The sequence below is a fragment of the Athene noctua genome, chromosome 17 (genome assembly GCF_965140245.1).
Source record: "Athene noctua chromosome 17, bAthNoc1.hap1.1, whole genome shotgun sequence".
Taxonomy (NCBI): domain Eukaryota; kingdom Metazoa; phylum Chordata; class Aves; order Strigiformes; family Strigidae; genus Athene; species Athene noctua.
The window spans coordinates 16616981-16641878 of record NC_134053.1 but is presented as its reverse complement, the minus strand read 5'-3'; the positions used below and the strand labels follow the sequence as shown (position 1 = coordinate 16641878).

Sequence of the window (24898 nt, the reverse complement as noted above, 5' to 3'; positions counted from 1 at the left end):
AATAAGGGTTGACTAACATTTTTGTTCTGATTTCTCAGTACTTTAAGATCCTCTTGTGATATTTTTGTGGTTTAACTCCAGCCAGCAACTAAGCACCACACAGCCACTCACCCCTTCAGTGGGATGGGGGAGAGAGTTGGAAGGGTAAAAGTGAGAGAAGACTCAAGGGTTGAGATAAAGACGGTTTAACAGGGAAAGCAAAAGCTGCATCTACAAGCAAAGCTAAATAAGGAATTCATTCACTGATTTCCATTGGCAGGCAGGTGTGCAGCCATCTCCAGGAAAGCAGGGCTCCATCACACCTAATGGTTACTTGGGAAGAGAAACACCATCACTGTGAATGTTCCCCCTTCCTCCTTCTTCCCCCCACTTTTATTGCTGAGCGTGACATCCTGTGGTCTGGGATATCCCTCGGGTCAGTTGGGGTCAGCCATCCTGGCTGTGTCCCCTCTCAACTTCTTGTCCCCCCCAGCCTCCTCACTGGTGGGGTGGTGTGAGGAGCAGAAGAGGCCCTGACGCTGTGTAAGCACTGCCGAGCAGTAAGGAAAACATCCCTGTGTTATCAACATGTTTTCAGCACAAATCCAGAACACAGCCCCATCTAATCTACTGTCCAGAAATTTAACTCTATCCCAGCCAAAACCAGTACAGATTTGAAGCATTTAGTTCTGTTTATTAATCCTTATAAAAATACATTAACATATTTCATACACAGATTTGTGACCTGCATGAAGGAATTTAGTTTGAACTCTAGATACCTTCTGTGTATTCTCTGGAATACGATTAAGGGTGCTTATCAGGTCTTCTGAGGGCACTTTTCTGTCACCAGTGGAACTGAAGGAAGCAATTGAGGCCCATCCATAAAACAAGTTTAGAGACTTACCTGTGGCCTTCTCACAAGCCTTTGGATCAAGGAGAAGAAATACAACCTTTTCTGCATGTATTGGAAACTTCCTCAAAAAGTATTGAGAGTAGAAGGTGACAGATGTCTGTTCTGATGCTGCAGAGTCTAATAGCAGCTTTTATGCTGTTGTTGCTCCTGTATTGCTGATTTTGTGACAAAGTGGGACTTAAGTATTGTCTAAGTATTAAGTTACTTCTTCTAACTGATCTTTCTGCCAGATCTTGAAGAATTTTTATCCTGACTTTGATAATCTGAGATACTTAGTAAAGGAGATTGGCAGATACTGTAGATTGTAGTGGTATTTCACAGCACTATACATCATGCACAGCAAATACTATATAATTTATGTCCTTTGACTGCCTAGATCAAAGATAAAGTGTGGTTCATTCTGTGTCTGAAAATTTTTTTCTCAAAAATAGGCTGTGAAGTTATCTTCGTCCCTTTCCAGGACATTGCTTTTCAGAATGTAAAATTGGTATGCAACTTTTAGCGCTTTCAGAAAAGCCCTTCTTAATTTTCAGTAGTCTGAGACATAGTTTTGATGCAGAGTCTAGCTCTAGCGATCACATCTTCATGGCTTCAACGCTGGATGCTCATAGGAAGCTTGATATACATTTGACAGTCACTTGACCAAGGGCAGCGAGGTAGAAATTGCATTTGCTGCTCTGTTTGCCTGTCAACATGGACAAAAGTGGCTGGGGAGAGTCTGTTATTCTAAGTCCCAACATGGGCCTCGCTCTGTTTCTGTCCCTGGCTATAAGGGTCTGAGGTTTAATTTCTTATAATGCAGATCTACTAGATTCTTACCTGAAAGCTGATTTTATGAGATGTCAGCAGAAAACCTTTTATTGAAAACTTTTCTCCTTTTTTATTTTGAAAATAGCATCAACATCCATACAGACCTTTGTTCAACAAAAACCAGAGCTTGGGAGTGTTTTATTTTTCTGCATGATAATTTTAATTAAGGATTGTTTTTATTGTACATAAAACTGACATGTTAAAAATAACTACATGACTTGCCATGGTGCTGTTGAAGGTCACACTACCATGAGACGATTTAGCACAGTGTCCCATCCTGTCTTGAAAACCTCTAGTAATGGAGCCTCCATCACATCCCTGGGGAAGTTATTCCAGTGATTGATTGTTCTCACTCTAAAAAATTTCTTTCCTATATTGAGATGAAAGCTTTCCCAGTGCAACTTGTACCTGTTGGCCATTGTCTTTTCCATGTGGCTTCTTGTGAAGAGAGAGCCTTCATCCTCTTTGTAGATGTCCTTGAAGTACTGGAATACTGTGATGAGATTCCCCCCAGACCCTCTCTTCTCCAGGAAGAAGACACCTAGCTCCTTCCATATTTTCTCCTAGGGCAGGTTCTCCAGCCCTTTGATGATCATCTCCTTTGAACCCTGTCCAGCCTGTGTGTGTTTCTTGAATTGAAGAGACCAGAACTGGACACAGTACTCCAGATGCAGCCTGGCAAGCACTGAGTAGAGTGGGATGATAGCATCTCTGTCTCCATAGTAATGCCCCTGTGGATGCAGCCCAGGATCCCATTTGCCTTCATTGCTGCAGCAGTGCACTGCTGAGTCCTGTTCAGATGTCATCCACCAGGACCGCCAGGTCCCTTTCAGCAAGGCTGCTCCCCAGCCACGCAGATCCCAGCCTGTGCTGGGCTCTTGGGTTATTTCATCCCAGGTGCAGGACCTTGCCTTTCTGTTGAACTTCATACAGTTCTTGCTTGCCCGCTCTTCCAGGTCTCTTTCTAAGGTGGCTCTCCCTTCTGATGTGTCCAGCTCACCCTCAGCAAACCTGGTGAGGGTGCTTTCGCTCTCATCATCCAGATCCCTTATGAGGATGTTGAACAGTGTCCAGCACAGCAGTGATCTCTGGGGGACCCCACTTGGGACAGGTTGCCTGCTGGAGTAAAAACCATTGATGATCACCTGACACAGCCTGTGAGCCAGTTCCCTACCCATCTTACATAGCACCCATCCAGTCTGTGACTTGCCAGTTTGTCCAGGAGAGGCTGTGGGAAACGGTGTCGAGTGCTTTGCTGAAGCCCAGCTAAACAACATCCGCTGCTCTCACCATGTGGACAGGAGGTGCTACTGTGTTGAGGGTAACCAGATCAGTCAGGTGTCACTTGCCCGTGGGAAATCTGTGCTGGCCTATCCAAATCATCTGTTTCATTTGGCTTGTAATACTTTTTAAGAGGACTAGTTCCATTGCTTTCTCAGGGATTGAATATATCAGTTCTCGCTCTTTAAACTGTATTTTTGAAGTTTGGAAGTTCAGAAGAGCTTTTGTTTTACTGGATGCAGTTAATTAAGCACTAATGTCTTGGTTGCTTTATTAGATCTTATATTTTTAAAACACTGTTTATCCAAGGCTCACAAGGGTGAGGAACAATGTTTAAATGTAACTGGGATTCTAGCGCTTATTTTAAAGTGTGTGTATGTGCTTTTATGTGTAGGCAGTGACATCAGGGAGACCACTCTCAGGGGAGTGGTCTACATATTTCTCAGAGGAAAATGTCTCTTTAACCTTGTAGCACGTTGACATTTCCTTTCAAGTTAACAGATTTTTGAAATAAATCGCACTAACATATGTTAAACTGATTTGTCAATCACTAGCTGTGTTCAGCCATCTCAGGTGGCTGGGTGTCTTGTGTTTGTTACAGTGATGAAAGACGTCAGACCTTCTCTCCTGTTGATCTGTCCTAGGGAAAGCTTGACTGGAAGTAGTCTTAGTTTAGGCTGATTTCCCATAGGTAGTAAAGGAGATACTTTGGCTCTGGAATATTTTTTGAGGATGCTGTTGAGTCCACGGCAAGTACTCTACCTAATGCAAACAGAAGAGGTGAATTTATGAAAAATGCAGGAAGGATGATTTTTTTGTGCTCAGTAGGACCATCTTTAGTGTATTCTTAACTGGAGAACTTGGAAATACGAGAGGACTTGCCTCAGAGAGTGAAGGCAGACCTGCCTTCCGTGGCTGCCTTGTGATGCATAGTGGGGGAGCAGACAGCTGCCTGCAGGGATGTCGGCGCTGCATTTGTTGTGTCAGCCAGCGCCTGTGCTTTAACAGCCTGTCTGTCGTTCAGGAGGGTGCTTTGTTGCTGTCCTGGAGGACCAACAGTCAGGAGCTAATCAGCTCTGTCCTGCAGCTCTTCATCCCAGGAGTCTGGTGTTTCTTATTATGAAACTTTTTATCTGTGCCCTTGATTCCTTTTCTTTGGCTCTGAAGATTAATCTGCCATCTTTAGCAAATTCCTTCAGATTGTTTTTTCTCGTCTGTTTGGCGTAGATCACATCACCCTGCTTTTTGTTGCCAGGGAGTTTGGGTTTTTTAAACGCAGTAACTGAGACACAACAAAGTGAAAACAGTGTGACTGAGATAGCCTTAAGTGAAACTTGCTCCAGAGCCTTAACTCTACAAAGCTGGAAACAAATTCATTTGTGCCTTGATTCTTGAGAGAAGGTAAAGATTAAATCTATTCCAAAGACAGCAAGCCTGGAGCAGAGAGAGATGCTCTCACTCTTGAGTCGTCCCCTCTGCTTGTCATCTTCGTCCTTCTGCCCAGAAAGAAGAATCTTTATAGGGTGGCATTGGATGTCCAGCATTGAGTGATAAATCATATGATCACCTTTTCTGAGAGAGGAAATCCTTTGGACAACTACTCTTTACCCTTCTTGGGCTTCTCAAAGTTTTCTTAAAAACAGATGTGGATACAACTTTGTATAGCAAAAGGGTTCCGGTAGCTCCTTTTCTGACCAGACTTTAAAACTAACACAGTAGTAGTCAAAATAGTGATATTACCATCAATATCCTTCCCCAGATCTTAAATAAAAGATAATTTAATGCTTTCTTTTTTTGGCTAGAAAATACTATAGTAGACTGAAGGAAAGGACTGTCATCCAGTCAGAAGTTGGTTTTGAAATAGCTGTGGACATCCGTTATGAACATACTGAACTGAGGCAGTGAGGTGCTTGCACAATTGTTCTCCTGTAGTTTTGCCTTGTAATTTGTGGTGTTAAGTCTGAATGTCATTTCAATGGAAAATTGATCATGTGTTGGACCAATGGTATTAGTACTAAATGTCTTACTGTAAAAACTCACTGTCAGTACTAGTGGACCTGGGTAAGTTCCCTGTATGCCTAAACCCAGTCTGTCCCATGGACTCAGCTTCTGTGTAGCTAGCTGGTGGGGTGAGTATTTTCCGGTGCTCCCTCGCCGCTTGTGTACGCATTTGAGGGCTGTAATTGTTGTTAGCCTTCCTGTTAAGGCACTTTGTGTTCCTTGTCTCTGGAATTGCATTTAATTTCTCCCAGTAAATTCTATGGTCAAATGATTGCAGTCTCTTGGGGGAAGGGAGAGGAATTGTTCTGTCCTATGGATGATGTTAAAAGGCTTTGTCTCTTGAACAATAGAAAGGCTTGAACTAAAAATGACAGACCCTCTCAGCTGTAAAGCCATCATGTCCTTTCACTTTGTCCTGTGCTAATAAAATACTCTGTTAATTGCTGTGGTACTTGCTTGTAGTGCCTTTTCACTCACAGTCTGCTGTCAGTAGTCCAGCAATCTGCTGCAAAAATTAGCTTTTGTATTACTAGTGCATTAATTAATCCTAGTGTTCAGTTCAACACCGTGAAGAAAAAGTAATGTTTATCCCAAATTCAAGACCTTTTTTATAGTACTGCCTTATGCTCTGGTGCCAGTGGTTTCGCGTCTGTGGTGTCAGCAGTATAGCAGAGCTGCAGTGTTCCAGGGGATGTTTTGGTTTATGATCATGTTGATATTTGTGGTGGACACAACAGATCATCTTGTGGACATTTTATGTAAAAAGACATGTCTTTGTGCAGTTCAGATGGAGCACTTGGCTAGTCTGAAATTTAAAATTATTTTTGTCAGCATAATGGCATCTGTACAAAGCTTTTGATAATGTAAATGCCATCCAGCAATGTGTGTGAGTATATTCAAATAAACTTTTTTTTTCCCTGTCTCTCATTCCAGATGAAGCTGCCAGTGTTATTCAGTTTGGTAAATCAGCTAAGCGGTCACCTGAGTCAACTCAAATTGGGCAGTATGGGAACGGCTTGAAATCGTAGGTATAACAAAAGCCAGCCTCCTGAGATTATGGAGGTTAGAGTTGAGATAGTAAATGTATTTTTTGCTTGGAGGTGTGTATCTTTTTCGCAGGAAAAAAAAGGCAGATGAAATCCAAATAAAGATACCGTCATTTGGTAGATGGAAGCTCTGTGAACATCTGCTGTAGTTCTTCATTGGCAGAGAAGTCTGTCCAAAACTGATGTCAGTGTTTTGCCATTATGTTTGCATGATGCAGAGGTTACAGATCAGAGCTGAGTAAAGTAAAATGAAAGAGCAGGAAACAAAACCTTCATATGCCTGTGGCAGACAGATAGGAAGATTGGACCAAAATAGTGCTGCAGCCTGTCACTAGGAAAGTTGTCTGGTGCAAGTCAGATGGACATAAACCTTTTCTTTTTTTCTTAAATCAAACAAATGCATTGAGAAGGAGGGGAATGATGGAAGGAATGAGAGGAGGAGTGGGATTAAGTGGCAGAGGAATAGAGGTGGGAAGGAGATCTTACTGGTTGGAGGGGATTTGCTAGGAAGGAGAAGGGTGTTTGCTGTGGTGAACTGATGTCTGTGCAAGTTTGAGGGCTTCTGCGGCTTACTCTGGCTGTTCTGCTTTATGCTATTCCATGTGGCTTAATTATCTATATGCATCCCTCTGGGGAAATCTGTGGGACTCTTATAATCTGAGGGGAAAGAAAAAAAAGGGGATGTAAGGGCTCTTGAGGTACTATTGATCCAGCTGCAGTGCAGGACAAATGACAGATCTCTGTCCTGTTCTTAACCTTGAGCAAGAGGCATACTGTATTACAGCTGCAAAATGCAGACTGAGGCCTAGACAGGCAAAAGGTGGGCTTTGGTAACATGTTACGCCAATCTACAGAGAACTGAACTGACAGAACACTAATCCTTCTTTTGATGCACTGTTAATTTTTCTCTGTTAAGGTCTTTTTGGATGAATTGGGTAGTAGGATAAAAGAGAAGATGTGGAAGGCACTATTGGGAATATGAGTGTGGGGAGGAAGATGGGACTGTCTGTTTTGTGACACCTAGCTACTAAATTGCATTAACTGAAGTGTCAGTGAGTCTTTTGAGTTAGAGATTAGGATACAAATTGTCTGTCTCCCAGAAGCTTGTCTGCTGCTATTAATTCTGTGTACAGTGAAATGAAGTGTGCATTTGATGTCTCACATTTCTGCTCATATATTTGAAGGTTATTGTCAAATCTCACCTTAGTCAACTTTTTTAGATTTAAGCTTTCTACATTGGATGAGCCTGGAATGCCATGCTGTACTTCTGCACCTTTTAATTGTGACTAGTGTTAAATGTTTTGAAACATTGTGAAAATGTCCAGATTGAGATGCCTTTTTGAAAGGATTGAGATGTTTAGAGAGAAATGGTAATTGCTATTTAAGCCTTTCTTCTGCCTTACCTGGTGTTGGCATCTCATAATTGAAAATAATGGGAAGGAAACTAAGTAACGTGGTCTGCTTTCTAGAAAGTATTGTTCATCAGGTGTAAAACCAGCCTGAAATCTGTCTCCAGGGGTTCCATGCGGATTGGGAAGGATTTTATCCTGTTCACGAAGAAGGAGAACACCATGACTTGCCTCCTCTTGTCACGGACGTTCCATGAGGAAGAAGGCATTGATGAGGTTTGCATACTTTGTTGTAATGAACTAATGTGGTGAATGCTGTCTCATCTGAACTTCCCTGGCCCTCACAGGAGAAGTGTGTGTGTCAGTGTTGGTTGCCACTGTGTTTGGATCAGTGTATGGTCTTCTCTTGGGATACACTTGTAGGGTTTCTGCAGAGTCATCAAAGATTTTTCTTCCTTTTAGTTTTAATTTTGTTTGAGAGGTCTCTGTAAACTACAGCAAGTGTGAAGGGCTTGTTTCAGTCACTTAGTTGCTTATGTTGACTTCAGGACACGCCTAGGCTTCTTGCATTTTCATTTTCCCACAAAATTTGAGATGGATTTAAATTTATTGCTCTATTTTTGATTTTCTGTAGGGAATTAAAGGTGTGTTTGAAGTTGCTATCCCCAGGCCATAAACTGCAGCCATGTCTCTTTTAGATTTTTTTTTTCTTTTAAATAACAAAAATCAGTGTGGTTCTACCTATTGAAAACTTGTGTATCTTAATAGACAATTCAGGCATTGTTGTTCTGTATCCAGGCGCTTAACATGGAAGTATTTTTGTGCTCAAGCACAAGTATTTTCCAGGCAAGGCCGATAATGAAAGGTTTTAAATTTGCACTGGGATAGTATCTAAGAAAGCATTTTCCACTGTGATAGTGAAGGGAGCTCTACAAAGAAGCTGTTGAGGGAGCAGTGCTTGCTAGTAGCCAGCTGATGGCTGAAGCAAGTTGGGAACAGTGATGTAGTTTCCACAGTGGCTCTGGAGCTAGAAATTTTGGCTTGATCTCAGTTCTAAAGTGAGAATGGGATTCACCGTCCTTGATAGGCAGTTGTGGTCTATTTGTGTTTCTGTTTTAAATGACAGAAAACACCAATAACCTTGATAGAATCCTATAAAAATAACAAGAGTGAGATCAGGATAAATACAAGGGAAGGATATTGGAGTTCAAGAGAGAAGTTAAGCACAGAGGTTGGCATTTTTAAAGAAGCAAAGTTTGGGTGTTTTTTTAGTTTTATGAAAGATGTTACGAGAGCAGTGGAAAAAAGACGAGTGTGTGAGTACCAGTACCATATAGATTACTTGGGAATGGTTCAGTCTAAGACTAGATGTTGTAGGAAGTCAACTTAGAAGCTGGAAAAGAGGGGTCCTTGAGCACTGACAGATGTGCAAACCACTGAAAAGCTAGAAAGAGCTCTTGCAGTGACTTAGGGGGCTGTTGAAAGGCATATGTTGTTTGGCTGTGATTGGCAGGAAGGGGCTTACTGGAGGGGGTGAGCCTGAGTCGATCTTAGTACGATGTGATTTGCAGGTCATTGTTCCTCTGCCCACCTGGAACACACGAAGCCGGGAGCCTGTGACTGACAACATGGAGAAGTTTGCTATTGAGACAGAGCTAATTTACAAGTATTCCCCTTTCAAATCAGAACAGGAAGTGATGGAGCAGTTTAATAAGATCTGTGGTGAGAAAGGTACGTATGGACAGTGCTGGTCACAGGCAAGGTATTTGGGGTTTGGCTGGGATTCAACTGATCAACTTGTTCCTTGCTCAGGCACTCTGGTGATCATCTTTAACCTCAAACTAATGGATAACGGAGAGCCAGAGCTGGATGTGACTTCTGACCCCCGAGACATTCAGATGGCAGAAACACCACCAGAAGGAACGTAAGTGTGATGTTACAGGCCCTTGGGCTCTGATCAGATGATGTGTAGGGTTTGGCTATATGTTGTGTGCATGCGTTTTTTAAAAGCTTCACTTTCTATGGTGAATTGGAAAATTTAAATGATCTTTCGTTTGTTCTTTAGCAGTTTGGAGTTCACACATGTACATGGCCCGTGGGTGTTATGGTTGTGCGTTTGCCTGCATTGGCTTGTCTCAGCTTAGTCAAAGCAGCAAACTTGATGCCCTTATTTAGGCACCTTAAAACAAAGGACCCTTAATAGGCTTAATTTTCTGCACTCATCAAAGATGTTTTTGTCTAGAGTGACAGCTAGTTGTGAGTCTGTGCTGTTTTCAAACTGATGTTCAGTTTTGTGATTAAATGAACCCTTGAAACATGCAGGGTGCTGTGCAGATCAGCCTCCCCAAGCAAAAGGTATGGTTGAGTACAGGTGGGGTGTATCACCACATCTTTCTGGGAGCAGGAGCAGCTCCTGGACTTCCCTGCAGGGGAGAAAGGATGCACTCAGAGGACCTTCTTCAGGGAGAGCTGACTGCTGAGTTGTTCCCTTGTAGCCTGAAAAGGAAAAACTGAGATGAACTGAGCCAAATGCTTGGTTAAACCCCAAACCTTCATGGGCACATCTAGCAAGCTTTACTTTTTTAATGAGAGTACCTGCTTCCCTCGAATTTCCCATAGAAGCACTGAAAACCTAGCAATTTCTGTATGTATGAGGTTGATGTTATTGAGTACACAGGTGCAGCATACTCCTTAGGGACCTCCAGGGGTCCAGTATGCTTCTCAGGTTTTTTTAATGCCTGCTTTTGGAATTACCACTGATCACTGGAAGGAGCTTCTTCCTCCTGACCTTGTGATACCATTTCTGTGTGTGATCAGTGCAGTTTCTGTTAGAGCATACTCCCGACTAACCAAATGGTAAGAGAATTCACTAGCAAGTGGGGTACACCCTTAGTTTTAAATAGTCCAGTTTATAGGTCTGACCTTTATTATCCACCTGTATTCAAAACATCCTTTTCAAGCTACAGTAATATGTGCATCACTGTTTTGTAACAATATTTAAAATATACAGCTCAAGAGAAAATCTCTGTAGAAGACAGGTAGAAAAAGTTTAAAAGAAAAGCCTCACTTAATGTAGCTGCATTGTAATTAAAATAGAAAGACCTTTTCTTTTGCCTAGCTTTCTTGCTGAAGAAAGCATATTTTGGCATGTTTTGAAGGAGATGGATGAGCTGAAATAATAGTTACAGTTGCATGAGATGTGAATCCTGGCATAGGTGCTTAAAATACATGGGGGGTAGTGCAGACCAGTGTGGGGAGGTGCTTCTGTTGGACCCTTGGCTCCTAGGTAGCAGTTTATTGGGAAATGAGAATCTTAACAAGTCTTGTCTGTGGAGAAACTTGTTCATTTGGTTTGGATAGAGGAGGAGGCTCTGTGTCAGTAGTATGTAGTTGCTCTTCTCAGTTGGAGGGGAATGAAGGGGAAAAAACTGAAGAAAAGAGGAAGCGGAATCCAGACTGAAAGAGACTCCAAGATGAGCACTGACTAAAGAGACACTTGATTACTCAGGGGGTGAATTGATGGAGCAGACCAGGAGAATGTTTGCCTGTAGTCCTACAAGGAAATGCTGAACTAACTGCTCCATCTCTGTAAGCATCCCTCTCTTGCAGAAAGCCCGAGCGCCGCTCCTTCCGTGCCTATGCTGCTGTGCTTTATATTGATCCCAGAATGAGGATCTTCATAAATGGACACAAAGTACAAACCAAACGACTTTCATGCTGCCTGTACAAGCCAAGGTCAGTGTTGGACACAAAATCTGCAGATGTGTGGGACCTTTTGGAGTTGCCTTACAGAAAACGTTTAGCATTTTGCTCTCCAGGTGTATCCAGTGTAATTCCATGTTAAAGCCACAGAAACAGATTGTAAGAGAATGGGATGTAGTATTCACATCATGGAGAAAGAGCTAGGTAGTAGAGAATCTCATGCCTTTGAAAATTGCATGAGCAATTTGTGTAGTTTGGCTTCCTTTCAGAGCAAATGGAGAGATAAAGATACTGGCCGTTCAAAATGCCATATCCATACAAAAATGTTGGGTAACTGCTTTTTTTAAAGTAGGACAAGGAAGTACATATGGTAGGTGTTATCTAGAATTATTATTGAAAAGAAACTAGACGGAGAACTTTAAAACAGTTGCTTTGAAAATTAACTTATATGTAGCTGATCTAGGTTTGAATTAGAGATTGGGAAATACTTTTCCCAATCTTGCTTTTAAATTCCCGTAAACAAAAATTTGAAAGTGAGCTGAGGTGTGCTGCCAGGTGGCTTAACAGGAACTGGAAAATGTTACAAGGATGGAAGTTGAAAGGAAAACATCTATTTAAGTCTGCTCGAGGCAGTAGTGTTCTTCTGTCCCTGGGAGCACACAGACTGTATTCTAGATACCTTAATATGTCTTAATAAAATAGTAGTAATTTTTATAGAGTATTTGCAGATTGGTTCAATACAGCATTTTGGATTGCAGTAGTGTTTCATTAGTATGGGTCCCCTATCAGCCTGTTGGGTACTTTCACTAACTGCAAACTGATGGCATGCCTTTGACTGCTGTCCTGAGAGCCTGGCCAGTTTTCAACACAGCGTGGTCTGTGTCAAGCTTGTACTTCCTCAGCTTCTTAAATGAAAATGTGTAAAATGGTATCAGAAACTCGACTGAAGTCAAGGGAGATTACATCCAGTGCTCCCCCCATGTTGACCAAGCCAGTCATTTGTAGAAGGCAGTTGGTAGGTGCAGCTTGACTTGCCACTGTAAATCCTGATTTGCTGGGTAGAGAGTCTCTGAATTTCTGACGGTGTTTTGCCTACATGTGAGTGCCTTGTGTTGCAGTCTAACAAAAGTACTATGGAGAGAAAGCAGAGGAGGAGGGCGCAGGTTTTCCCATCAGAGAGCAGCTTCCTGCAAGACTCAAAGACAGGATGTCATCGCTATGGGATGGTGCTAGCATTTTCATGATAATATAACACAGACTGGGTCACCCCAGATGCTAATCTGCCTCAGTGTCTTCTTTTTAAAGTGGTCAGTAGTCAGTGTCTGGGGAGGAACACAAGAATTTTGTTCTATACCATAAGACTGTTTTCTGTTGAAAAGAGACTGTGTTTTTAGGCAGTTTAGACAGCAGTTCTTCTGGGTCCCTATCACCAATTCTGTATCTGCTTTTCATTGTTTTTGAGGAATAGTTGCAGCTGTCAAAGGGGAAATTAAAGTTGTGACTGCTCAGCAATGGTAATTCGTGACCAAGGAATGATTTGGCATGGAGGGCATGAAGGTTGAATCACAGAATGGGTTACACTGGCTGATGAGATCAGAAATGCTGCAGTATTGTCTCCTAACAATGGTGTAATGCCAGGTGCTCAGGGGCTAGTTATGGTAAATGGAGCTGGTGCTGGGCTAAGGTGCCGCATGCTGAAGCTCACAGGATCAGTGCTGGTGCATGTGTATCTAGCAAATCTGCTTGTGTTGCATCTTTGCAGACTCCTTGTAGATCTGCTTATGGTGGTGGGCCAGTAAAAATTCACCAACACTGTGAAGACAATTTAAAATCCTCACTCCTGCAACAGAGTAGTAGAGACTGTGCAAACAAGGCCTTCCTGTAGAGCACAGTGTAGATCATCTTGGACTTGGGGCAATTATTATAGCCTTACTAGGTCTTTCTGGAGAGTGTCCAGACTGCTTCCTTCTGGTCTTAAACTCCTGGTGCCAGATTTGGACTCCAGAAACTACGTGGCCATCGGGACAAGCCACCGAAGCCTTCACCATGGGTCCTGAGAGCCCCTGGGGTAGGTGCCAACACTGTACCCTGGACAGATTGTGGAAACTCAGTCTTTTACTTTCAGGCACCTGAGTAGAGCTTAGTCTGCTCTGGGTGGCTATTTCCTGAAGGAAAACCAGTAAATCAGTCCTTTCTGAGAGTGGAGTTACTCTGCTTTTACAGCTATAGGTGACTTTTTCTTTTTTTCTCCCTGAACCTGCTGAAGAAGGTTGCCTATGCACTGGGTTTTCCTTTTGGAGTTGGAGCCAGAGCTCTTGTGTTCCCATGTAGCTACTGGGCTTTGAGTGTCCTGCAGGGTAACACTGCTCCCCTGCACTTGTACAGGGTCTCCAGTTTGTATAGGGGCACATGGGGGAAGTGTACCACCATTAAGGTGTTCCTTTAGAGGGCAGTTGATGCATCAGCAGTGCTCAACTCTTTAGCCTAGCTGGTTTTTGCAGAGCTTCAGTAGCTTAGGCCAGGTAACTGTTCAGTTCTCCTGATCTGGCAAAAGGATGTGGTAAAGGGGAGTAAAGGTTCTCCTGTCACACAGCCCAAGTAGGTGGTGCACTGTGTGTGGTACATACTTAAGGGTTCTCTGCTAGTCTTTAGGGAAGTGTCATGATACCTGAGCCTAAACAGGTATTAGTTTTATTCATATCCTCCTGATAAAGGTGAGTGAACTACCACGAGGGAATGCCATTCCTCTGTCAGTCTGGAGACATCTCTGTCCATCCACACTGCTGGTTTTGTAAGAAAGTCTGTTGTAAACTAGCCTGGCATGCCAAGGACAGGTTGTTACCTGATGGTGAGCTGACAAATTACTCCTGATTGCTGTCTTTTTACATACTTCTTGGTGAACTTTGGGCCAGGTGTCTTTTTGTTTGACGTGATGCTTCCATGCCTGATGTTGGGCATTGGGAGGTACAGCCCTGCTTCCAGGCTCTGCTGGGGAGGATTGCCTTGGGGAGGTGGTGGCTGCCTTCCTGCAGTAGGGCTGTAAGTCAGACTGCCTTGTCTCTGAAGGAAAAGCTTGTACAGTTGCTTGTCTGCAGGTTAGTATGTTGGTGTTAGAGAAGAAAGAATGGAAATTTATCATAGATCTTAGGATATTTATGTGCCTTTACTGAAAACAGAGGTTTTGCAGCTGTTGCACCCTTCCTTGTCAGGAATAACAATTTGATTCCTGAGCTTGGCACACACTTTTTTTTTGTCGTCAGCCTTTCTGAAAGCTGTGGTTCTGTGGGTAGAGGCTTTTCCATACCTTTCTGGAGCCTGTAACGTCCCAGTGGCAGAGGCAGGCTGGTTTTGTGCAGATTCTTCACCAGTGTTTGCAGGTGTGATACCACAGTACCAGCCTCCCTGGGAATGGCTTGTGGCTCCTGCAGGATTGCTTCCATCTGTCCCCTCCCTCAGTAACAACATTACTTCAGCTTGTTTAGCAGTGTGGGCTGTGCAGATAGAAGTACCCAGCCCAAGTAAGTGCAAGGGTGTTCCTTCACAAGGGCACTCCAAGGCAGTCATAATGAACATCTCGAAACTGGGAGAGTATGTTCTACTATTGTGTCCTTCAGACTTCTTGTCTGTCTGACCTGTTTCTGTACATCTTTGCTAGGATACACGGTTCCAGACCACTGTCTCTGACTGAAGTAATTTGGTGTTGGAAAACAAAGTGAAACAGGAAGGTGGACACAGTGATCACTCACAGTGCCTATACCCTGCAATTGCTCGTGCTGCACCCTGTTGCAAAGGGGTGCTCTCTGTAGGGTCCCCTTCAGGTACTGCCCTACCTTATGAGCTGGGTGTGTTAATTCAGCTTCACCCTGCTTTTTTGCCCTTTCCCCACCCCTCAGGAAAGTCAGGTGGGATGTGGATGAGGTAATCTTAATTATGCCAGCACACTGAAAGCAGTTTTCAGAATGTGTACTCTCTCTCAGCCCCAGGTGGCTTTAATCACCCTTAAGTAGATTTGAGGAGATGGTGCCATCAGAAACCTGACTCTGCATCTTCTAACATGGTTATTGGGTGATTTCTGGAAGAGTTAACACCTGCCTGCTTTTTCCCCAGTGAGATCCTTATGAATAACAGAAAATTACTTTAGTAAATGCAGGAATGTATTTAAGTGGACTGTGCTTGTGGTGTGAATTTTCTGGATTTAGGAACAAAGTATTTCTGTTGTTGTGACTTTCTGACATCAGTATCGACATCCCTGTGTGCTCACCCACAGAAACATATCTAAGTGAAATTTTTCATCTGTGCAAGGTGATTTCTCATGGATCTTGAAAGATTATCTGCCATTTGGGGGGATCTTGTGTCTCATTGGGATCTAAGTGTGGTTCGTTCTACATTGAGTTGATCAATCAAGCCTTATGTCCTTCTGTGTTTCTGCCTCTCTGTAAAAACAGTGTTTCTATTAGCTTTTGCATTGGCTAAATGCTGGAGAGGTTTATTTTTATGTAAAAGTTATTTGGGATGGGATTTTTCCTCTCAATACATGAACAACCTTGTGTCTTAAGGTGGTTTGAGTTCCTGCAGGCTCTGATCAACCTTCTTGATGTCATCTCTTCCCCAATTACGTGCCTCTGCAAAGAGGTGACACGCACGAGCCTCTGCCTCTTATACATGCCTGCCTCTTTCACTCTGCATTAGTTGGTCAGACTGTGATCTGCATTTGGCATGTTATGATAGAGGGAAGGTGAAACAAGCCACTGCAACTCAAGCAGTTTACAAGGTTGTGAGTCAGATGTGTAACATACAGAAAGGTCCTAAAACTTCAGAGTTGAAACTTGAAGCTCCATTCAGAGAGTTGCTCTGCCACTTAGAGGCTTTGAGCTAGCCCTGTATGGAGATGGGCTCTGTCAGCCTGTACCTGTGGACAGCTGTTTGCAGGAGAAAGGAAGGGTTATTTATCTGTAATGGGAGTTTTTTGAGAAGCTTTCTGTATATATTCATTCCTCCTTTCTGCTTCTGAAGAAGTTACTCCTCTAAACCTTGTGGTTTCTTCCAGGAACATGGATATATTCCTCCCCCACTGGCTAATGCGGAAGGGGATATTGTGGTTGCAGCTACTACTAAAGCATCTTTTAAAAGTTTTTGCCTAGCTGCATCCAAAAATGCCCTGTTCCTGACATGTAAACCTCCTTTTCCATTTATTGAGTCTATTGAGAATAGTAAAGTGGTATGTGGAGACCTTATTCTTTCATACAATGCTGAAATCTTGGTTTGACCTTACTGCTGAGTTTGCTCATTAATAAGTGTTGGTTGTCACAGGATGTACAAATATACTTCAAACCGTTTCAAGACCCGTGCAGAGCAAGAGGTGAAGAAAGCGGAGCACATGGCAAGGATAGGTGAGTCTTGGAGGTATGCATGCATCATGATTTTGCTGTAGCAAAGGAGAGGACTGAAAAGAGACTGCCTTGCTGGGTATGACCTGAAATTGCTTGCTTCTGTGATCATTATGGTTGCTCAGGAAATTAGTTATAATATCGACTACAGATGATGCAGACCTACTTCCATGCAACAGAAGGAACATATATTGTTCCCCAAGACCAATTCCTCTAGGGAATACAGGTACAGAATAACCCTTGAATAACCCAGCTGTCTGCCCTTGCTCCATCTGAAGCCTGGCTGTGCTGCTGCCCCTTACCCCCCAGTTCTGCTCTCACTGTCTGCATATCATTAGCTTTTGGTTCTTTTCTCCTTCTGCTCCTTCCCTGTTGAGACAGTTGTTCAAAAAATAGATTTTTATTCTGTCACTTGATGTAAAGTGATTGGTGTGGGTGTACAAGGGAGTCCTGGTTTGTTTCTTAGGGTTTTTTTTTCCCCTTCAAGATACACTTTTGGTCCATCTAGTCTTTCTTTGCTATTGCATCCTGTAGTCCTCGGGAGAAATCCAATTTGACATTATTGGGTGTTCAACATACAAAAATTGCATAAGTATATAAATATACCATATAATTTCATTAAATTTGCATGAATTTAACATACAAAACAGTCTCCCTAACCCCTGATGGGGAAATGCCATAGTGAGGGAGGAGTCTTGGAAGTTATAAGACATTGACCTATATCTTGTGGTATGTTTCATAAATCAACTTCATAAATCAGAGACCTGTGTCCTTTTTCCCTGTGTAAGAGCTGCTCTGGGCACGTGTGTGTGTGTGTGTGTGTGCAGGTCAGTATGCAAGTGATGATGCCACATTTAGCCTGTGCAGTCACTAAGGGCAGCATGATTTTGACCCTGCCCAAAGCAAAGCAGCAAAGTGAAATAGTGTAAATTGCTATGTTCTCTATTCCTTCTTTATAAAGTACAACCTGACAAGATAGACTTGAAACTATGACATTCAAGCAGATTTTATCCTGCGCCTCAATCCTCATAGATGAATTTATTTTTTAGATTGATTCTTCTAGCCAAAGCAGGTGTTCAGCACAAACTTGTATTACCTTTCAAGAAGGTGATTTAGAGAGGCTTCTTTCTTGCTGCAGTCTATGAGGCTTTCATGATGTTTAAAAGGTGAGCTTTAGTGTCTTGACACTCAAAAATAATGCCATTTGTGTCCTAGTGCTAAGAACAGATACCACTGGCACAGAAATGTAAACGGATTTTCATCACCAAAGCTAACTCACAGCCTCTGGTGGTGAAGTAGGTACTGAACAAAGGGCTTTGAACATGGTGGTGAAAACTCACGGCAGACCTCAGACTGTTTTCAGCAAGGTTTGACCACGGGAAGCCTTCAGGACTAAAACATTCTTGTTACGTTAACCTCAGCTTCAACGGCACAGATCTCATGTATTTGCTTCTTGTTCTGCTGTTGCTAGAAAAGATTAACTTCTCATCTCTAGCATATGCTTTCTCTTGAGGATGGACACCACTCTTAGGAGGGATCTTCACCAGGGAATGATTTGCAGTTTTCTCTTTCAGAACTAGGTTTGCCTTGTGTGAAACAGTGGGCCTCAGCTGAGCTAACTGCAGTTCAGTATGTCATGGCTGCTTGCCAGAGATGTGTTGAAATCCATCCTACTGTAGAGCTCTTCTGTAGGATCGATGAGTCTCTGAAAACAGCTTATGAGCTTGCTGAACCAAAACTTATAACTGAAAAATAGCTGCAGAGGAAGAAGGAAAAAAAGACATATAGGCAGCTCTGACTATTGGTGTCATGGCTTTGGCATATCCAGAAAGAGCCACAGCTCAAGAGTGAAGTTAATACATATATTTAAGATGAGGGAAAGGCAGTCTTCATTCTCTGAGAAATGACTTCATGGCTCATTTAGTAAGCTGTAGCATCCAGATCCCTCCGTGAGCAGATGCACCCGGGAAAAAGGTACCATTCCTGAACAAGGTAGCTGTGAGAGACCATCAGCTGCTTTCTGTGTATTTCTGAACCAAGATTGAATACTGCTTTGGGGCATCTCAGTATGGTCATGGTCTGGTTTCAAGAAATCATCTTAGAAAGTCTGAAAAGCAAAGAAACAGAAAAGGTTAGGAATTATGTGGGTGTCTAATACTGAAAGTCATTAGCAGCTGTGTTCTGCACTGGGCATTAGTCCGGAGTATTTTTGTATGTCCAGTGACTTGCTTGGCAGCACATGGGTATGCTGTGCCTTTTATCCCCTGGGAGGACGTGAATGTGGATTCTAGCTGCTCTGTGCTTGTCGTCCTGCTTAGGGTGTGCATTTTTGCTCATTAGGGCCTCATCCCTCAGACTTGTGTCTGAGTGGTTCCCTGTCAGCCCTGCCTTCTCAGTTGTCCTTGTGTTAACGAGTCACATCTGACCTGTGCCCTTATGGGTTACTACTGTGTTCTTCCCTCTAGACACAGTTGCATTTAGCCCACCAGCTCCTTCCATACACGCTTTGACTTAAATGGACCAAGTGTTTAAGCAGTCTCCAGACTCCTGTGTTTTCATGTTTAGCCAAGCTGTCCCTTGATGATGAAGTCTGTTACACAGTGCAGTTCTGCCCTGAGTTGCTTGGAAAGCTGCGGTGAACCTCAGAGTGTGCTTCTGTGGGAATTAGTGGAATCAAACTCAATGTAACCCTACATAGAAGGGAAAGATTATTTTTATTGTAATGATCTAAGTTGAGTGTGTTCATTTGCATTCCCATATCTGCACACACCAAAACTGTGCATTTTTTCAAGTAATGCTGAGCAGGGCCTGGAGGATGTTGGATACCAATTATCAAACACTGGCTACAGCATCTGGATTCCTTCTAGCTGGCAACTGAGTGCTGCCTTTTGGAGAAGTGCTTGGTACTCTTGGTACTCTCTAGGAGGCAGTTCTATCCTGTCGTCCTGTTGTCTTGTTTACCTCATCCTCCATAAATCTCAGGCAAGGTCGCTCCTCCACTGTTGTGTTTCCTTGTTTTGGGTGTCTTGCAGCCACAGGGAGCTGCAGTAAGCTAATTCCTTACCCACTGAGTAGTCTATCTGTCACATCCATGTCAATCCAATTTAGAGACAAGGGTGTTGTGCAGGACAGTGTCAAATGCTTCGCACAAGTCCAGGTGGATGACATCAGTTTCTCTTCCGTTGTCCACCAACTTTGTAACCCCGTTGTAAAAGGCCACGGAGTTTGTCAGGCACGATTTGCCCTTAGTGAAGCAGTGTTGGCTGTCACCAGTCTTATTTTCCATGTGCTCTAGCATAGTTTCCCAGAGGATTCATGCCATAATCTTGCCAGGCACAGAGGTGAGACTGACTAGCCTTAATTCCTCGGGTCTTCCTTTTTTGCCTTTTCAAAAACAGGGATTATGTTTCCCCTTTTCCAGTCAGCGGGAACTTCGCCAAACTGCCATGACTTCTCAAATATGATGGATAGTGCCACAAATCACGTCTGTGCCTGTCAGCATGTGCCACTCTTCTAACCTGTGCTTTATCGTTTCTTCTAGTCATCTTGCATATAAACATTTCTGTTCATACTTTATTTATAATAGTCTGCTTCTGTTAGAAATATCTACAGTTCATGAAGTCTGCAGTGTCACTGCATCCTCTTTCAGGAATTTCTGTGCTCGGAAGTGAGCTTAGGTGAGCATTGTGGCAAGGTCAGTGCTGCATCCGCAGCACATGTGCCTGAGTCAGGTGCTTGCAGGTCTGACTTTCCCTGCCCAAGCAGGATATTACTTGCCAGTCCATGTTTACCCCTGTGGACCTCAGAGCCTGTGGGACAGAGGAAGATCACTCACTTAACTAATTCTTGTACAGCTGTGAGCAGAACAGACTTCTGGCCTGAAAGGGAACGCAAGAGAGTTGTAGCCAACATGGTTTTGGATGGAGAGCATGCTGATGCAAGGTTTATGGTGCTAATTTGCCAAAGCACTTTGTGTCTCAATTTTAGTAAAGGATTTCCTGGCTGAAAAATAAATTTATTGAATGAATCTTAAGCAATGTGAAGGTGATGTGTACCTGTTGCCAGGCAGTCTTGTTGGTAGTCTGAGAGAGAAGGGAAAAGGGGAATTTCTTTAAGTGGTAGACTGTGTGTGCAAAGATCAGGTGTAGTGGTAGGTTTTCAGAACACTTTGTCCTGTTTTGTGGGTAGCACAGATTTAACTGTCTTTCAGGGAAAATTTAGCAGTTATCAAAGGTAAAAGCATTTCTGAGAGTAGTCTTTTTCATTCCTGTCTGCAAGAAAAATAGCTCTTTGTAACTCTTTCAAGCCTGAATTCAGTCTTCCTTTATTGAGAGCCTTTTTCTGCCTTCACACCTCTGGGCAGAGTAGGCAGTTGCACTTGCATCCTTATACTCTTTCCCCTTGCTCACAGACTTCCTCATGGATCTTTCCTTTAAACGTGCTTTTGTAGAGTTTGGCCCTGCTATTGTGCTGGCGTTGACTGCAACCTCTGAACAAGTTTAAGATGGCATGTCGGTGGTGCGCTCTCATATGTAAGGTTTTAGTTTGTACTTTTCTGTGTTAGCCTTGTACCTTTGTACATGTCAGTCCAGCAGAGGCTCTCAGGATATCCGTCTCCTCAGGTGAATGCTTTATGATACACTGTCTGTACTGAATGGCTGACCTTATCCTTGTCCCTGTGTGTTTCAGCGGAGGAGAAGGCTCGTGAGGCAGAGAGTAAAGCCCGTGCCCTTGAGCTGCGCCTAGGAGGGGATCTCACACGGGAGTCCAGGGTAAGCCTTATGCTTTGGCAGCACTTTATGTTTTAGTCAGTGAAGGACAGTTCAGAGCTCTGGCTTTGGAGCAGCACTGGCTGGTCCTGGTGATAGCACCTGGTGTGTAGGTTAAGCAGGTGGCGACTTCAGTTGGTGAGTTGCCAGGACTGTTCAGACAGTTCTGTGGTCTCATCACCACTGCAGTTTCTTCAACATCTATGTGTGTTTTCCAGCCCAAGTAGGAAGCATGCTGACATTCCCTTGCCCTCAACCTGGGAAGGCCACCCCTAGCCCCTATGCACTCTGTTTGATGTCAGCCTCTGAAGAAGAGGCCAGGGGAATGTGAGGTATTTGAACAGAAGTAAAACTGGGTTCTTTTTGGTTGTTCCCTCTCCCTGCCTGTGCAGCTGGCTCCAAAGCATTTTGGAGGGACTGTTTGCTTCTTCCCACTGGGGCTGTGGCTCTGGATTGGGGCAAGGCTGAGACCCAGTCTGCTGCTGGGTGGGAGGAGGGCTTGTGGGGGGGATGCCAGGTGGGTCAGCAAGTGACACCAGATTAAAATCACTCTACTTCCTAGTGGCATCTGATGGAAACAGTAGTATCTAAGCACCCTGGCTGTTTCTCTGCTTCTGTTACTCTCTGTATCAGTTATCTTAGACATTTAGTTATGTTTAGACATTTTTTTCTGAGTAACTTTGTAGCTGCTTAAACAACCCAGCAGCAAGTGCCGCTTTCAATGTAAAGACATGTTGATTGTCACTCTCCACTGTTCATTAATTCTTTACATTTAAAACATTTCTGAGATCTATGATTTCCCCCCCCCCCCCTCAAAGAGAAGTGTTAATTTCATGATTTTCACAGCAGCCGTATTACTGTGTGATGCCTGTTTGCAGGTTATGCTACGTCAAGTCCAAAACTCTGCAATAACCATGCGCCGGGAGGCTGATGTCAAGAAAAGGATCAAGGATGCAAAGCAGCGGTGAGTGTAAGGTGGTTCAGACCTCTGATTTTCTCAGGCTGTTCATTCCATGTGCTCAGATGTGTCTCCTACTTTGCTTGTGTGGTGGAGGGAGCAGTTCAGCTCAAAGCTTACATTTTTGTGGGTGTCCTGTATGCCCTGGGTGTTAAACCAGGGAGACTGAGTTTGCTGTTCTGGTTGCTTCTGCTCTTCCCCTCTTACTTGCTGATCTTTGGGTCTGGCTTGGTTTTTGTAGATGGTTACCTGGTTTTCACATCAGCTCTTTTGCTTTTTCATCTTCAGGTAAGAATCAGGAAGGCAAACAAATGTTAGCAAGTTACAGTGAAATGGCTTTTAGCATTGTAGAGATATTTTCTAAAAACTTGTTGAGTTCTATTATGCTGCTGTGAAATCCCAAGACACTGTTCTAATTTAGCTCTGGTTGCAATTAACTTCACTAACAATGTACTCACAGGAATATTTCACTCTGTATACAGGGGGTTTTTTTTCAAATTTGTCATATGCGTTTCACAAATTAAGTCATAAGCAGAAACAAATGCTCTTAAAATAAATGCAAAGTCTGAGAAAGTTAGGGATTTGTATGTAACAAGTCTCTGTTCCCACCTAGTTGTTTTGCATGCCAGTTTACATGGCTGCTTAGGTCAGATCTATCCCAGACTTGTTGCCAGAGATAGATCTAATGCATCTTAAGATGCTATAAATAAATAAAGCTTTAATTTAAAAGTGCTAGACCTGTGATCTGAAGAATGCAGAAACTCTTGGGAGAAGCTGTTTTCTTCAGCTTCCGTGTACAGCTTGTCTTTTAATTCTTGGTTTTGATGACATTAGTGCACAAAGTAAAATGTTGTGAATAGTCTCCTGGCCTTCTTGCTAATGGGCAAAATACTTTTTCTTTTTAAAAAGCTAAACAACAAAGAAGAAACTTGGAGAGTGTAAGTTTGTTTGAAAATAGCTTCTTTATGTCCTTTATTGACTAGCTGGAAATGAGAGATTGCAGGTTTTCTTCAGCAGTTCTTTCTGTCTGAATCTTAAGAAGTTTTGTAGGCCACACGTAACCAGCTGGTTTGGAAGAATACCCCAACTGTAGATACGTCAAAAGGTTATCTCTAGTCAGGTTTCAAATATGTGATGATGAGTAAAATAGATGTATGTGACAGCTAATGAACAGCAGAGGAAAAGGCCTTGTGTGCAGATTTCTGTACAGATTCGGCCATGTGTGCTCCCGGGCGAGAGCTGCTGGTGCTCTGCCAGCTCTGGACAGGCGTATGACTTGCCCTGCATCCCTGCATTTGTCACTGGTGATCAGAGACGCTTCAGAGGGTCAGGCTATTCCATAATCTTGTACTTTATCCAGAAAACAGAAGAAATTCCTGAAAAATGTGTATATAATAGGAAACGTTCTGTAAGAAATAATTTCTGTAGCCTGTCAGAAAACTCTTAAGTTATAGAGAATGTCTTAGGACAGCTTTCTGCTGTTTCCCTGGTACTGGGTGCATCAATGAAAGAAATGCTTTCTGGTTTCCAAAGCCTGAGTAAGGTCAGGTTATAAATCAACCGAGTAGGACTGATACTGAAGTCCTATTAATGAAATCCTGGGCTTTTGGCCCTCCACTTAATTTTCCATGGTTTGGATGATTATTTGGCTTCCTGTCCTCTCCAACAAAAATGAGGAGATGCCCTTTATATTTTGTAGGTGAATGCACATTGTTACTAGAAATTTAAGGCTCTACATCCTTTGCCAGCAGTTAGAAAAATAATCCCTGAGGTGGCTGTTTTACTGCAGCTGGTCATATTCTCAAATCACAGTTGTCCACTTGGATGAACTGAGACCAAAAGGGTAACATTCTAGCCCAGCTTCTGTTGATGCTTCAGTGTTCAAAGCACCTCCTAGCAAAGGTTTAGGTTTAAAATTACTGAAAGCTACTATTCCAGGTGTTTTCCTAGTAACTTGTTTTAGAATCACCTGTTTTAAAGAAAGATGTGTACCTATACACATGTGAGGGGAAGAGGATGGCTTTAAACAGAAAATGAACATGAGATTAATCTATTTCAGGTTCTTATTTTGAGAAGCTTGCCCATTAAGACAGACTTACATCTTATGACTGCAGATTATTATTGTGCAGTGCTCACACGTGCACAGCTCAGGTTCTTTTAATATCTGATATTAGCAGACAGTCAACTGATCATTTTAAAGAATTTACTGTCTTCAACTAACCATTAAGGATAAGTCAAGTACCTCACTGGGATAAAGGACATCAGTGCTAAGAATTTGGGGGGGGGGGGGGAAATTAAGGGACGTCAGAAATTAGAGGGATGGGTAGGACAATAGTTAAGTTTGGACCTCACATTTGATACTTTCATCCTGAAACTGAGGGCTCTCATTATGAAAAATCCTCAGCATGGATTTGATGGAAGCTGTAGAAACTACTTTATTTAGTCTGTTAAAGAGCAGTAGTTCTGTTTGTGAGACACAGGGATTTTGTTTGATTTATAATGCAAAGAGAACAGAATCTCTTGAGACTTTCTGCATTGCAGGAGATACAGTTCCTGATAATCAAAGATTCAGACTCAGAAATCCATATGTGCTCATAAACATACTTGAGACCAACTTTTGAAGTCATCTACTGCATAAATAAAGCAAAAATCATTAAAAAATGCTATACTGTCATTTCCAGAAAAAAAAGCTGTGTTTGGGTT

The 24898-nt window shown here is 42.8% G+C and overlaps 1 protein-coding gene across 4 annotated transcripts in view; it reads left to right on the top strand.

The window, feature by feature from the left end:
- The window catches only part of MORC2 (MORC family CW-type zinc finger 2), a 49478-nt gene that overhangs the window by 9619 nt on the left and 14961 nt on the right, over positions 1–24898 (top strand). For all 4 annotated transcript variants that reach the window (XM_074920975.1, XM_074920974.1, XM_074920976.1 and 1 more), the window contains exons 5-12: positions 5918–6008; positions 7547–7655; positions 8951–9110; positions 9192–9303; positions 10989–11114; positions 16392–16471; positions 21158–21240; positions 22116–22201. In XM_074920975.1, the coding sequence (XP_074777076.1) occupies positions 5918–6008; positions 7547–7655; positions 8951–9110; positions 9192–9303; positions 10989–11114; positions 16392–16471; positions 21158–21240; positions 22116–22201 (847 nt within the window). The remainder of the gene's footprint in view (positions 1–5917; positions 6009–7546; positions 7656–8950; positions 9111–9191; positions 9304–10988; positions 11115–16391; positions 16472–21157; positions 21241–22115; positions 22202–24898) is intronic.